This window comes from Pseudopodoces humilis, chromosome 1 (genome assembly GCF_049639895.1).
Source record: "Pseudopodoces humilis isolate 2021_Gansu_Grassland_sample_001 chromosome 1, ASM4963989v1, whole genome shotgun sequence".
NCBI lineage: Eukaryota > Metazoa > Chordata > Aves > Passeriformes > Paridae > Pseudopodoces > Pseudopodoces humilis.
Genome location: NC_142200.1, coordinates 116550987 through 116566936, shown reverse-complemented (window position 1 = coordinate 116566936; position 15950 = coordinate 116550987). Strand labels below are relative to the sequence as shown.

General features: G+C 34.9%; 1 protein-coding gene across 1 annotated transcript in view; it reads left to right on the top strand.

The window, feature by feature from the left end:
• Positions 1–15950, top strand: part of PLCL2 (phospholipase C like 2) — a 99305-nt gene that overhangs the window by 71511 nt on the left and 11844 nt on the right. The window contains exon 5 of the mRNA XM_005518933.3: positions 3775–3850. Within this exon, the coding sequence (XP_005518990.2) occupies positions 3775–3850 (76 nt within the window). The remainder of the gene's footprint in view (positions 1–3774; positions 3851–15950) is intronic.

The following is a 15950-nucleotide window of genomic DNA, read 5'->3' as shown; positions in this document are numbered from 1 at the left end:
AGGCACATAAAGCATACCATTTTACATTTCCTATTTTCCATTGACCAACAAAAAAATGTAAGATGGTCCAGTCTGTAATGAGTGCCTGAGAAGTTCTCTGGTCGTGCTAAGATTGGGTTATAGTTGTGGGGGTGGGAGTTGAAGGGAGAGTTGGAGCAATTTCAGCATTATATCTTTTAAGTTCTATATTTAAAATACATTTTTGGATATTTTGAATCTTTGCTTCTAGAAAAAAGGCAACATAGGTTAGGAATGTGAATTGGTATTGTGAAAGGCTTACTAGAAAACATAGCTTACTAAACTTATGTAACGTGTTCTTTTCTTGAATACACATGTGTTATTTGCAATACATTTTTAATGATCAGGTGGTAACTGGTTGTTCCCTAATACATTTGTTTGAATTTCTCTTTCCAGATTTGCCACTGATAATATTCTAGAAGTGTAGAGCACATTCTAGTGTAGAGCACATTCTACCTGGTCTTTCTCCTCAGTTTCCACCTCTAATTTCCCTTGAGATTTCAATGTCTTACTCTGCTGCAGATATAGTGTTTTTCATACTGAAGCTCCTGTTTGCTCATCATTTTCTATTTCACTTTTATATCAATCACACATATACATACCAGTATAATTTGGATTAGGCTAATTTTCTGTTTAAATATAGCCATTTATACATAGTTGTTCCATATGCTGTGTCTACCAAAAGTCTTTCAGTCTCTGTGAATGTCTACATGAGTGTTTTCATGAGGTTATAATTTTGGCTTGAACACTAGAAAGAATTCATATGTTCAAACACCCCATAGAGAAATTTAACAAATAGCTGGATACATACTAAAAGGTGATTGTGTGGTGAAGAGCAATGTAAAAATAAAATTAGAATGAACTAATACTATTGCTTTATTAATCAAGCACAATTAGAAGGTGACACCTACTTGTGCACACAGCATACTACTCCATTGTTTTCTTAGGGAAGGACATTTGAAAATTGGGGTGTTCCATAGTACTGATGGAATGGTAGTGGCAGTCAATTCCTGAATTATTGCTAGCTCAGCCAGTTTTGCTCTGCAGGGCTGTTAATCTTAAATACAACTTTGTATGTATTTTAGAAACCAAAGATAATGAGAGTAACTGTTACTGGTATTGATAATATAAAAGTGGATATTAGAATAATTTCTGCCACATGAAATGCGTTGCCATTTTTCTTCAGAATTTGCAGAGGGCATTCCCTTTGATCTGAGGGTATTTAGCAGCTTTCCATGCTGGAGCTGTGAAATATGAAATTGGCATGTTATTATAAATTCTTCAGTGTTAGCCTGACCATGATGAAAGAACATTAATACAGCGATTAGTTTCGTTTCCTTTCCTCTGCAGAACTAGTAAAACTTTGTTTTGTCAATACAGAAAGTAATCAAAAAAGCAGTAATATAAGTATTTTTATTCATCTTAGAATTCTCTTATTTCTGAAAATCAGTGTAGTGTCTCAGAGTAAGCTTTCCAATCAACTAAGACTTGTTCTTCACTGCTTCTAAATTATGTGATGTTCATGTAGGGCATATGAAGGAAGCAGAGCAGATAGATATGTTCTGTGTCTGGAATAGGACCTAACTGAGATGATTTAGAAATTACATTATACACATGGGGTTAGGGAAACAGAGTAGGGCAGTTGTAATATTTGTTACAATTGCTTCAAAACAAATACCTTGAACAGTTGTCCTCTTTTTTTATGAACTCCACTCAAAAGAGTGCTCAAGTGAAAGGACTCATATTGATGGACAATCCCTCTCTAGTCCTTATTATGGTGTATTAGCATCCCAGAAAAGTCCAAGAGTCATACATGCTCAGCAGTTCATGTTTCAAGGTGATTTTGAATTCTGAAAAGCCTGCTTTACAGTTTCCTTTCAGCTAGTTAGCAAAATAACATCGGCTATTGGAAGTATACAGCTGACATCAGCTGTATTTTGGTTCTCTCAGTTTTAAGTTCCTTGCAAAAACAAATATGTTACGTGACATACATATTGAAACAGGTAAATCCTTGTCTGTCAAGCAAATTTATAGTGATCTTATTTCAATTTGTGAGCTCTGTTTTAGAGAGTGAATAGTAATGAAACACAGTGGAACAGGGCTTTCTCCTTGGCTGATAAGGAATAGTCAGTTTGCAGCATTCCCTATGTGGGTGAAATATAGTATTCTCTTATTTAAATTGTCTTCAATTTGTTACACTTAAATAGTAATCACCATAATGCTATTTATAGGTAGTTTTTGCTTGAGTGAAAGTTGATATTTATATTCAAAGAACATTCCAGTTAAAAATGAGATAAGCTGAAGTTTTTCACTTGCAGCTTAGCAACCTGATCAGGTTTTTACTTCATATATTATAATTTACATTTATTTAAAACAAACCTGACAACTGACATAATATAAATCAGGTTAAGTAGATAGTTTAAACAGAGATTAATTGGGATATGAGGATTAAATTAAATTATCCAATAGGATCATCTCCACATACGCTAAAGTTTCTTATTCACATGCTGTTTGTGTGTAGCATGAGCTAAAAATTTCAGGGTTTGCATCATTTTCTTTATTGGTTCAAGCTGAAATAATAGAAATAGAACTGGAATTATTTTTAAGTGCTTTGTCATTTGTTTAAACCAGGTTTTTGTGCAGCTGACAGTTATAGAAGCCTGTAGAGTAGTTTGTCTGTGCAGGTGTTTTTTCTCCTCACTTGCTTGCACACTTATCATGATCAAAAATCTGAGATTTGCTTGCCTGCTTCTCAAAATTGATTTATGCCTTACTTGGAGCAATGTTCAGAAAAACAGCCGCAATGTCATTCAGCTGGAGAAGGCTTCTTCTAATATGTGTGTAGAAGTCATGCCTCTTACAGTAATTCTTCTCTGAGGAAGAGTGTTAGAGAGGTTTGGGCTTTTTTTCCCTCTAACATGGAATGTTCCTCCTCATAAAAGCGAATTGTGGTCTCCTAAGGAAAAGCAAGTTCCACATGAACACCCACATAAGTAACATGTCAAAAATTTAGTCACTGTTTTAGTGGAGAGAAGATTGTCTGCTTGAGTGGATACCAGAGATGTCAGTGGGTAAGGTGTGAAGCAGAGTTGTTACTTGTCAGTACATACCCTAGGCTGAAAATTCTGCGCAGTTCCATCTTAGTAACTGGAATTCAGCTGGGCTTCCCTGAAAGGCTTTTTGTTTAGAAAGATCAGCTAAAGGAATAATTTATTTTCCTTATCCTCCACTACCAGCCTCAAGTGATTTGTTTTCCTCTGTAAAGCATTGTCTCATACATATGTGCAGGTCAAGCCACAAAAGGGAAAATGTAGAGGAAAAAATCTGGAAAAGCAATGGAATGATGCCTAGGAAAAAAGGATGCACTGGGTCATGAGTGACCATCATTCTGAATGTTGGCGTGAATGAGGAAGAGGAAAATTGCATCCATGTTATCTCACCCAAGCCACCAAAAGTGAATTGCCTGGTTTTATGATTTCCAGTTGCTTTGATAGGCAGTGAGCTATGGAGTAGACGTTTTGCTTCAGCGTTCACAGATCCCAGCCTAAAATATTTGTATTTTTTTGCCTTTATGCTATGTTTAGGGCACTTCTCTGCCTCATTATGACCAGGAAAATAAGTGTATTCATTATGTTAATGATAAATATTAGTTTATCAATTTGAGTTCAGTTTTAAGCAGCATTTGCAGATGAAAAATGTTAAGCAAAAATTTAATTCTACTGATATTCTGTATATTTTAATTTATTTTCTCTACAGATGATTCACACCATCAGGACTCTGGTTGAAAATACAGATAACTTATATGAGAAGATAGTACAGTGTCAGAAAGCAGGTAAGTAGAAGCTACTTTAAAAAAAGATACAGAACTTAATGCGTTTTTTTTTTTATTTATTTTCCAAAACTTATAATCAATATTCAACTGCAGCCAAAAAAAGATGCCCAAAACCCAAAATCAAACAACTAAACAACAAAAAAACCTCATACAAAAATGAGATAACTGTAAATTAGGCAGATCCAGTAAGAGTGAAAAGACATTTCTAATCATAGAAATCAAAGATTCATAGAATTGCATCTTGAATTTGGAAATTGCAAGTATTTTACACATGGACAGTAGCTGGTCAGTATAGTAATTTCCACAAATGAAAACACAAAATTACAGGAAACAAAGAGAATGATCTTTCTTCACACTGAGATTTTTTAACCATTTCCTCCTCTTTCTCTCTGTGAGAACTTTCCTTTTTTTTGTTGTAGTAGCCCAATATCTTGAAGAGCCTTGGTGAAGCTTGAATTTTCTGAACATTGCCTTCTGATAATTATGTGACAGTAGTTCAGATGTCTGGTTCCTGTATTTCTCTAGATCTGTTGGGTGGATGCCCTCTGGTTCTGTGTTGTTCCCACAAGTTCTCTGAAAGGTTTCCTGGGTCTGATATGTAGTTGAAATAGATGGTCTAACTGCTTCTTGATCCCTTCACAAACAGACCCTTTTTTACATGATGTTTTGTAACAGTTTTCTCATTTGGAAGCAACTGAGTTTTGAAGGTTTCCTGCTTGTTTTGATAGCATGTCTGACCTTGTTTAAATATGCTTGTTTTCTTTTGACTTTTCAACTGTTTTATAAATAATGTTACAAATTTGCTCAAAGTGATGCATCACATTTTGCATCAGAAACAGGAATGCTGCCAAATAGTCAGCCAAAGCATTTACAGCCATGTTTTGCATGGCTTAATTGGAACAAAAGCTTTTTATATACAAATACATTTTTATCTACCTGATATTCAGCATCCTGCAGCTCCCATTGTCTTCCATGATTTTCTTCCATTCTTTGATTTGCTTCTCTGCTCTCCTACAAATTCCAGTCTCTTTGTTTTGTTCTTTTTCCCCAAAAAGAAAAAAGTTATAGTCTTACACCCTCAGCCTTCCTTTACAAACTCTCTTCTATTAACAGTGGCTTCCATCTCAGATCAGCAGCAAGGAATGCTTACCCAGTCAGAATTTCTAGATCACCCCTTGATTCACAACATACACTTCTCAGACATTGTGAACTTTAGTCAAACCATAGAACTGACAAAATACCTGAAAATTTTAAGTTGCCCTATTTACTTGAAGTTGTCAAACATAAATACCAAACATAAATTACTAAACATAAATACCATGAGTGACAAAATATTTCACATATCTTATTGATAGATGCAAAGATTCACCTAAAATACTGTGGTGGTTTTGGCTGGGATAGTTATTTTTCTTCCTAGTAGCAGGTATGGGACTATGTTATAGAGTTCTGCTTTAAAATGGGGCTGATAATGCAGAGACGTTTTTGTTACTGCTGAGCAGTGCTTACACAGGATGATGTTTTGCTTTGCTTGTGTGCATGGCTTTTGCTTTACCCAATAAACTGTCTTTATCTCAACCCACAAGTTTTCTCACTTTTACTCTTCCGATTCTCTCCCCCATCCCACCCAGGCGGAGTAAGAAAATGTGCAGTACTCAGTTGCTGGCTGGGGTTAAACCACAGCAGTAAAAATAAAAAAAAACATATATAATATAAAAATTTTATAGAAATTTTATAAATTTTATAAAAAATAAAACAAAATATATCGTGCTGTCGTAAGGCCATTGCCTGGTAAACGTGCGTGCTTGTTTCTTAAACCATCTCCCATTTATGTGGTGATAGTGAGCCTTTATTTTTTAGTGTCACCACTAAACTGTCTTAAGCAGTTTAGATTCTTGGTTTTGCCCAAATTTTTGTGTTTTAGAATTGTTGCTGTTCAGTAAAGATTCCTTTCTACTAGCTTATATGGCTTCCTGTAAACTTCTATATATGTCTGACTTTCTTGAGTCCTACTTCCTTATTTTACAATGGGGACAGTTGGGTCCAGAAATTCTTTGTTTAAGAATGCTAAAGACTAAAAGCCTGTACTAAATAGTGGAGATTTTGATCTCCTTCAAATGAGAACCCTCCAGCACGGTGACATAAGCCTAAGTATGGATTATGTAATAGATCCTGCTATTTAGGGCAGCTTTAGCCCTGCAGGGTCAAGGCATTTTTTAAGATAAATGAGCTGAACTGAATTACCTTTTAGTATCAATGGGTTTTGAAGATTATCTTATGACTGATTGATCTCATGATCTCAGTAGATGCTACTCTAATTATGAGTGAAAGATTATACGTTTTCCTATGTATTTTCTTGATAAGGAAAAAGCAAAATCATGCCTTTGTCTGGGCTTTTTTGTTCTGTGGCTCAACAAGTGAAAAATCTGCTAAGAAAAGAAGTACACAAGCTGCCAATAAATAATAGATTTTTATTGTCATAACCAGGCTTAAGAGAGAATATTGTTAAATAGGCAAAGTGGATTCATTCTATTGACTGTTTTCTATCTCAAGTTTAATAATAAGACTTTTGGCCTCCTATAGAATTCAGACCTAATTTGAAAATAAATGCAGTATTATTTCCTTGGTTGATAGCCTTTTGGATATGCAAAGATGCAATTACTGATGTGGCTGTTTTCAGAATTCAGGTTCTTTGCTATTAATATTCTCTGAGAGCATTTAACTATGAACATTTCTCCTCATTTTGTTTCTTTAAAATTAAACCCTATGTTTTCTTCATATCAGCATATTAATTTCAGCTCAACACATTCAGTTCTTAGTTAAATAGTTATTGAAAGTATTTTAGATACATGAATATTGAAAAGATACAGAAACATGATACTGCTTTTCTTCCCACTGTACTTTTCTTCCTTTCAGAATTAAAAAAAAAGTTATTAAAAATAACTTGAAGATGACTGCAGTGCCATTTATTTTGTTGCTATTAAGTCAGTTAAAGATGCTGCAAGAAAATAGAATCTAGTTGCTAAAGGGAATTTGAATATAATCTGGTCCATTCCCTGAATCCCTTAGAGTCCTAAAATGCTCCTGTATTTTTGCTAAAGAATTTGAATGTCCAGGTCACCTTACCCCATTTACTCCTTTGTACTCAAATCACATAATTCCTGAACTCCTCTTTTGAATCTTCCATTGAATTTTTTTGCTTTATAATTCGAACACTGCCTGAGCTCATCCTTGGTTAAAAGAGAGAACCATGATTTAGGAATTCATTTTGGTGTTCAGCAGTGGAAGCTCAGAAGAATATTCCAAATATTCATTAAGTTATGAGGAGCGATAATTACCAAACACAGCTTGCTGGTGATAAAGAACTACTGAACTTAATCAAATGTAGATATGACAGTAGGATTTTAGAGCAACCTAGAGTGGTGGAAGGTGTTCCTGCACATAGCAGAGGGTTTGGATCTAGATGATCTTTAAGGTCCCTTCGACCCCCAAGCCATTCTAAGATTTTATAATCCTGGGAAATATAAAATCATTAAGGGTTAATTTATAAGTTTAGGGGAAAAGATAGCCTTGACAATACCTGCAAGGAATGGTCTCTGAGGTTTCTATTTTAATTCAGAAAATTAAGTTATTGTATAGAGTTCTAGCAGTGTAAGTTTAGTGTTAATATGATGCATAAATGTGTATTTCAGCACTGTTTGCTGAAACTAAGAATGAATTAATTTTTAAGAATTCAGATTCATAAAAAGCACACATATTTCTTTCCATATGATTTTAGAGGCATAGCCATCCCATGGCATCTGTGCAGCCAGAATTCTTGTTCAGATTCTTGTTTTCTGGGATCTCAGCTACGCTGTCCTTTCTCTGCATTTGGCCATCATAGTTTTTCCTTATGCACGTCATTTTCCTGGCTGTCGTTTTGATGATGTCTGTCCCTGGATGGATTTTTATGCTTTTTTCCTATTGTGCGTCAGGACTTAGCTGCTTTCACTTTTCTTGTGTTTGCTCATTTGGTAGCAAGAATTTCCAGTGCCTGATGGATTTTCAGCCCTTGTCATGCTTTCTATCATGTTGTCCCACAGGCTCTCTGTAAACATCCACCAGGCTACTTCCTTTGAATTTGTTTTTAAAATTATCTGACAAATATAGCTAGATTGACACATGTCCTCCTACCACCTTAACCAATATAGTTTTCATTGCTTCCTTGTACTCCCCACTCTTCCTTTATCCATCTGTTCTCTTTCTTCCTCATACTTTGATTCTAAGTTGTTGGAGCAGAGTCTGTCTTATTTATCCCATCTATACAGTGACTGACTTTATTTAATAATGCAAGTAATGAATGACATAGAAGGAGTATATTTTCTAACATGAACTTCAAAGCAGCCCTTCAGCAGTGAGAGTAACAGGATATGGTTTCAAGAAAGAAAATATCGAGCCATTCTGGATGCCATTAAAGATGAACACAGTACGCAGTATATGTTGGAAAAAAGTTGATCTGATCTGCATGCAGAAAAATGCTAAAGTGATGACCATACAAATACTTGAAATACTTCTGGTAGTTGAAAATTAAAGGAATGAAATCAATTTTGTTGGTATAGTTGTAACTCTTACTGTTGATTTTTTTTTTTTTTTTTTTACTATTTGTTCAGGTTATTTGTATTCTAAGTTGGTTTTTGACTCAGGTTCGCCAAAATAAAACATAAGAAAATGTAATATTCTGGCAGATTAGATAATCCACTAACAGAGCAAAAGAAATTTATATACTTAACTGTTGAGGAGCTCTTTTGACTTGGTATACAGGTAGGCAATTTGGGTTTTATTTGAACTATGAAAGGCAATGACTAGGTTCCCAATATTTCTGCAGTTATGCCTGACTTGAAAATGAATTCATGGTTTTCATGGTTTGGGTACTGTGGAGTTCAGCAGAACTTGATAATCCATGTCTTCTGAAATACTGCCTGTCATCAGCAGGTCCTGACTCTTGGTTAGAAGAAGCCATTGCATTTAAACTACTGTTTTGTAAATAGGGAGTGAAGGAATGCCTCTCTCTCTGTTATCATTGGACATTTTGCACCTGAGCATATTTAATTTTTTTGACTGCCATGAATAGGACATGCTGATCTTCAAGTTACATCTTAGAATTGGATTCATTGCTATATTTTCCATGAGGTTCACTGTCAATCTATTTCTTTTCTAAAGAAAGTAATGTATAATATTTATCACTACCACATAAACTCCAATGTCACCTGCTGTGGCTAAAACAGTACCGGAGACCCCTCTCAGCCATTCTGCATGCTTTTGAAATACCTGCTCTTCCTTGTTTTCTCTGTGCTCTCACTTTTTGATAAGCCAGTTTTCAAATTGTTTTAACTCTTCTCTCCACACTTGTCACAACCTAATTTTCAATGTTTATTAGCATAACAGGCTTTTGCTTATAGTTAAGGAAAAAAAGGGCACATTCAAGTTATTCCCTTTATTTATATTTCTAAATTTTCTGTATTCTGTCCATCATTTTTATCTTGTTTTCTTGTTTGCTCTTTGTCCTGTCTACTCCTTTTTTTCTGTATTTTTTCTTCCTATTTGTCCTTCCTCCTCAAATAACTCCACTAAGCCTCTCCAGGTGCAGCTCCACAGCAGCTGAGATTATACTGTCATTGCATGTACTCCCTGGCTCTGTAAACCTGTTTCTCTCCTGTGCCTTGAATATTCTTGAAGCATTCTACTGGGGAGGAGGAGAAGCAAAGAACTGCACTTAGATCAACTTAAACAGTATTAGTGAATAGCTGATGAATCATTTTTCTTTATGCTCAAATCTTTTTCACCATAGTTATTCAGGCATATGCCACATTTTTCTTTTATTGCTTCTCATACATAGCTCCCTGTAATATGTTGGATGGTATTGGTTTTTTTGTGAATCTGATATATTTTGCAAATGGGTGGATGATTTCTAGGAGGCATCTCACATACTTCTTAATGATCTCACTCACTGGTGCTAGGGCAAATACTTGACCAGCACAGACTTTTGCATTACTCTCTTGAGTTTGCCTCTTCACATGAAGCCTTTTTTCCTCCCTCCTGTTAATGTAATGCTAGCAAAGAAAGAAGATAGATTTCCGTGGAAGTGTAAGAGATTCATTACTATTGCCAGTGAACAATGTGGGCTCAGCCAGATCTGAACACTGGGAGAAGTTACAATGAACCATAAATCAATATATTTATTAAGTCTGCATTCTAACATTCACTAAAATCAGAAACTTTTCCATAAAATCTCTTTGGTCTCTCTTGAGTATCAAGTCTGCTAAATGGAAACAGCAGTCTGTGGAAAAAAATCCTCTCCTTTGTACCTCTGTGTATGCCCTTTATTGACAGTCTTAACTCATTCTCATACATGTAGAGGCTGAACTTGACCCCTGTTCAGAAATATAGTCTGTCTTCACAGAGGAGTGTCTTTGTGAAATAAAGTTTTCTGTACACTGGGGGTGGAATACCATGAGTCAGTTTTCCAGATCAACTGTTTTAATATGTGAAGGTCTGGTTCTCTGTGCTTTTTGTAGAAGTGTTGTTTTGGAGGAACAGAAAAAGTTTTGGTGTGGATTTTATGAGTTTTGTCAGTTGATATTCTTTTTGTTGACTTTGGTATTTAGGCAGAATTGTTCTTGAAGGTATTTGGAAGGGTGGAGCTGGGTACTTAACCCTTGGAAGTAACAAAGTTGTAGCATAGATGTTACATGTGTCCTCTTTTCAGCTTCACACTGAAATAAGCTTGGTACTGCAACTACTTTGGATCTCTTCTGATGGTGTTTCTTGAAGAATTTAGTGAGCATCTTAAGTCCTCAGTGGCTCCCTGGCATTAAAGAAAGTCTCTTACATGGAAAACTGAGTAACAGTGATTGCATATGGGACTGTGTGAGTTTGGATTGGAAGACTAAATACTAATATAAAGGAAGGGATGCAGAAAGGATAGTGTTAGCAGGCTGTGATGCCACTGTTGTTTGGGATGTTGGAATTAAAAGGTTCTCTTAAGTAAGCAATTTGTCTTTACTATTTTTCAAGACTAATAGGGCACCAGGCACCAAAATAATTGTTAACTACCTAAGCAGAGGCAGTACATACTTGTCTGTCTGTGTCTGAGGGACATTTCCACTTACTACAGAGATAGTGCACAGTGCCAAAGAAGTTGAAGTAATTAAAAAATACTAAACAACTAATTAAGGTACTGTATTCTTTTGTCCAGTAATTATCTGAATATACTGAATGCAAATAATTCTTGCCTTCAGCATCTTAAATCTGCAGCAAAATATTCTTTGAATATGCCAAGAAATTGTGATTTTCTAGTTATGGTGTAATATTTTTTCAGTGGAAAATGTTAGGAAGTGCTTCAGCATCTAATCTTTGTTCCTGCAAAGACTCTGTTTTTGCAGTTAGTAGTGATTTTTAGAAAATACAGAGGTATGCTAAGCATTAGTTTAATAAGGTTCATTTTAAATCTTTGTGTGAAGAGTGTTTTGTAAGCAAAATATATGAGAATTTACAAGTATAGTGACTTCTACTGCTTCTCTAACACGATGGATTTGATTTATTGTTGATATGGTCTGATAGCCAGACTCTTTTCCCAATCTTTTTTTCTGATAAAATTAGTTTTAAGAGGAAATTGTTGGGAGGCTGAAGTAGCTGACTGTTTAGGGAATATAATATAAAATAAAAATATTAAGAAACATATTTAATGCTGTAAAAAATTAAAGCTGTTGCCTTCAAAGATTTGGCCAAGAGTAGCAGCTGTATAAGCAAATTAAATATTTATATGTGGAAATGAATAGTTACATCCTAAATACTTTACCTAGGATTTTTCGTTTCCTTTATTACCATTTAACCTACACCATGGAGGAAGAAATATTTGAATTATAATATAAACTTATTTCTTGGATTTTTTTTCTTGTAAAGAACAAATCTGTGTATGCAAATCATTTACAGCATCTTTGTAAGTGTTTTGAGTTGAGTCTATGTAGGAGTATACCTGCAAGGTATGGTAACCTTATCAAATGCCATGCAGTATTTTCCTTACATTTAAGAATTTTTAATGTTATTTATAAGTCTTTTGAAAAGTGTTTCATTTGTTTTTAAATCAAAGAGCTCTACCAGAAATGAAATAAACGATATTTGGCTTGACTGAATTGAAGTGCTTCATACTTGGAGTATTACCAGTGTGTATTTAATATAGACATAGTCAAATTTTGTTTTTTACTCATTTTACATTACTCATTTTACATTAGGCCTAAATATAAAAGTATATGCTTTTATTGCCAGATTTTCATCACTGTGCTATTTCACTGATAAAGTTCTTTGTTAAGAGGAAAAACATAGCAGGAGGAGCCCACCTGCTGTGTAGTCATGTCTCAGCTAGGTTGTAAATCATCTCTTGGCAAGAAAGCTTTCATCAAAGAAAACAAATGAGCATGTCAAGGAGAGATTTGGCTTTAGAGGTACAGCTAAGCAAGTGTTGTGCTGTCTGTTTTGCTAAAGATTCCTTGAAAAATTCGTATCTTGGTTCGCAGTTAAAGAAAAGGTGTGATTTTTTTGCTATAAGCTGAGATTGTATGCCATGACTTTGTGATAGGAACTCTTACAAAAGAAAACAAATCTCAGAGTTCCAAATGTTTCTGAACTTGTATCATACAGGTATGTACCCTAGTTTTCCATGTTTCAGTTTCTTTTCACATCTTTATTTTAATAAATGTGTAATTATCATCAGAGAGTTCAAACAAAGATACCTATATTGTATGTAAAATCATAATTACATGCAGTTCAGTGATCTAAGGCTACTTTCCTTTTTAATATATGCTTCTTAACTAGTTTAAAAATAGCAGAATCACTTATGCTGCTTTATATATCACATTTTAATTAAAATCATAAGTATGGTACTTTGTAACTATAGTGAGAGCCCAGTAGTGGGAGGAATTGCTAACCAACTTCCAACAGGTGTCATTTCTAGTTAGTAATTAAGGATAATGAATTTCATATGAAGTAGCTTCATTTTAAAGAAAGGAGGAAACTGTTTTTTCAAGCTAAATACAGTTGAAGATGAGTGTCTTTTAATAGTATCAAAAATGTTGCTTTTGAGTTACATTACCAAATAGTATTTGTTTGATGAAGATACAATGTTGGGACTACAACAATATGCAGGGCATCTTTGTTCTAGCATTTCAAGCATCAGTAGAACAATAACATATTTTAAGATCATATGAATGTTGTAAATTCTGAATAGTTTTGTATCTACTGAACATTTTTGTGAAAAATTAAACACTAAGAATCCAGGACAAAGCTAATGTTCCAGTTTGGAAGCTATTCTGACAGGGGATGACTCAAAATTATCATCCTGTCAAGACAATTATATTGCCTTGCATGTTTTATTTAGGAAAACTTTTTGTTATTAAAGTGCCTCATAGCAATAAGACACCTTTCTCTCTATACTGTCATTTAGTCCTTGTTGAGTCTGTAGATGTATACATTCCATCAGAAGATGTTAAGCATAAATTAATACAGGTTTGGCATCCTATACATCTAATGCTGTAGGTCATCCTGCAGCTGGTTGAGGGAACACAGGACTGGAGGGTCCTTAAGTCTGCTTCCTAGTACAGCTTGTGAAAATTGATCATTATTGAACTTTATTTTAAAATAAATATGAGTTTTTGATCAAAGTAATTTTCTCATTTTAAAGCTGATCACAGAACCACATCTACAATGCTAATAAATTTTACTTAAGTTCTGATTTTGCTGGTGGACATCCATCCTTACATTGTCACTTAGCTGCAATGATCCTTTGAGGTCAGAGGTCTTACCTGACTGGTCTAGAGTATCCAGAGAGCAATTGCTCCTCAATTTGTTTTCTTTTTGCAAGACTAACCAAGCAAATTTTTGTTAGTCTACTCAATGATACATGGTTCCTACTGCATTGAGTAGCCTTACAGTATTTCTCTTTTCCTCGTGCCGTTTGAAGTTATTGAAAATGGGAGAATTGTGCGTTAAATTTCAGAGTAGCATCTTGAATGGTAAGGTATTCCTGGGGGAATGGAGAAGTGTTAAAGGCATCTAATGGATTCCAGAGCTGTGGGAAAGGGTCTGAGAGAGAGGGAAAAGCTGAGACAATCATGAAATTCAAACTAACCAGCATTCACCAGGGAACCAGAAAGAGATTCAGCAGTGATGGGGAAAATACTGTTTAGAAATACTTAAGGATTGCTTATGAGATTGCTGTAGAATAAACAAGATTACCACAGAGGAGAAGAATATGCTGTGAAATCAGTGGTTATGATTAGGAAAATTTGTTGGCAGTATTTTGTTCACTGTACAAACCTGCTGTTGAATCACGCTCTTGCTTTTTTGTTACATATATTACAGTGTATTTACATGACTTGCAATAGTTGGGGGGAATGTTTAACTGTAGAACTGGTCTTTTTAATGTGGAAGACTTGAATCACTTTTCATTTTGCAAATGCTTAGGAAATGGTATGGCTTCTGTCAGCTCACCCTTATGCAGTGATGGCCAGACTTCTTACTGCAAGTTATGCAAACCAAGTGCCCTTAGTACCCCCAAGCAGAAACTCAGAAAGGGACCAAGTGTCTTTTTAGATCTGAGCTTTCTGGCTCAAGGCACCAATCAATAATAATTTAATTGTAGATAAATAAATTTGTGCAGTGGGCAAAAATTAAAACATAGAAAATACCTTCCAAAGAGAAGAAACACACATCCTGTATATTCTTTGTGGTCACTCAGAAAGTTGTGAATTATATCTTTCTTAACATCTGCCACAATAAATGGAAAATATGACTAACTTGTGCTTTCTTTGATTGAGGTGGTATATGCAAAAATATTGTGAGTGATACATCAGGTTAATAGTATGCCTGTTATCATTCAAGAGCTCTCAGGCAGTTCAAAATTACTAATTGACTAATAAATCTAGAAGTAATTAAGCCTCATAAAAGTGACTTGTTTACTATATCTTAATGAGAGCGAGAGCTGAATTTTTACTTGCAAGGAGGCAGAGAGTTGTGTATATAAAAAAGTAATTTAACATTGAGTTTTCTTTGTAAGCATATCCTAAAGGCATATTTACATGGGTTTATATGGACATATAATTTATTTTATTAATTTAGCTGTAAATGAAAATGTCTTTCCTCTTTTTTTCCTTTTTCTGTTATCTTGTAGTAAGTTTAATTTTGAAATTTAACATTTGTGTTATTCCTTTTGTCATAGTTATTGCATGAAATAATTCCAAGGCAAAGTGCAAGAAAACCAAGTGGGAACATACAAGAACACCAACATAGTCAAGAGTTAAATGTTGTGCTGCATTCATGCTCTAAAATTTAATTGTGCCCTTATTGTGTAGCAAATACAATTCATTCCTTTCAGCAGATGGAAACACTGAGACAAAGAGATGAAATAATTCATTTCAGTTAATCAGGCAAGAGCTAGTAATGGAAGCACAAATAAAATTCAAATCTACTTGTCCCTGTTTGTATGTTTAGGCTCAGAGTAGGATAGGTTCAGTGTAGCATGATGATGAGGAGTTGGTCAGTCTGTGAGAGATGTTGAGATAGGGGAGTGATCAGTGCTGTTTGAGCAGGAGGCACCTGTTTAGCTGAGGGTTTACATGTCTGTACCCTGGTAGCATGATCTGACTTGTTTTCTGAATAAGGGTGATGAGATGGTCCTGCCAACTTCCAAGTGTACTTAGCTGAGGTGGAATGGCTTTGGCAGGACAGAAATGTATCATAGCAGTGTAGACTGGGAAGACCATCACCACAGAAGGTTGTCGGTGAACATAAGGGAACCTTTCTGGCTGGCAGAATACATGGTCACCATTGTGTCCATATCTGATATCAGGAACTTTGTATATGTCAAAATAATCTGAAATCTATAAAGCACCAATTCCACATTTAACATGCAGGCACTCAGCTTTATTCTTAATATCTTTCTGAGTGGCTTTAGTTCAAGTTATTATCAATTGCTGGTGTCCACCAACTTAAAAAGCAATAATTCTTAAGATGGAAACAAGGTACGGAACTTCAAAAGTTTACCAGTATGTCTCAGAATTCATTGTACAGG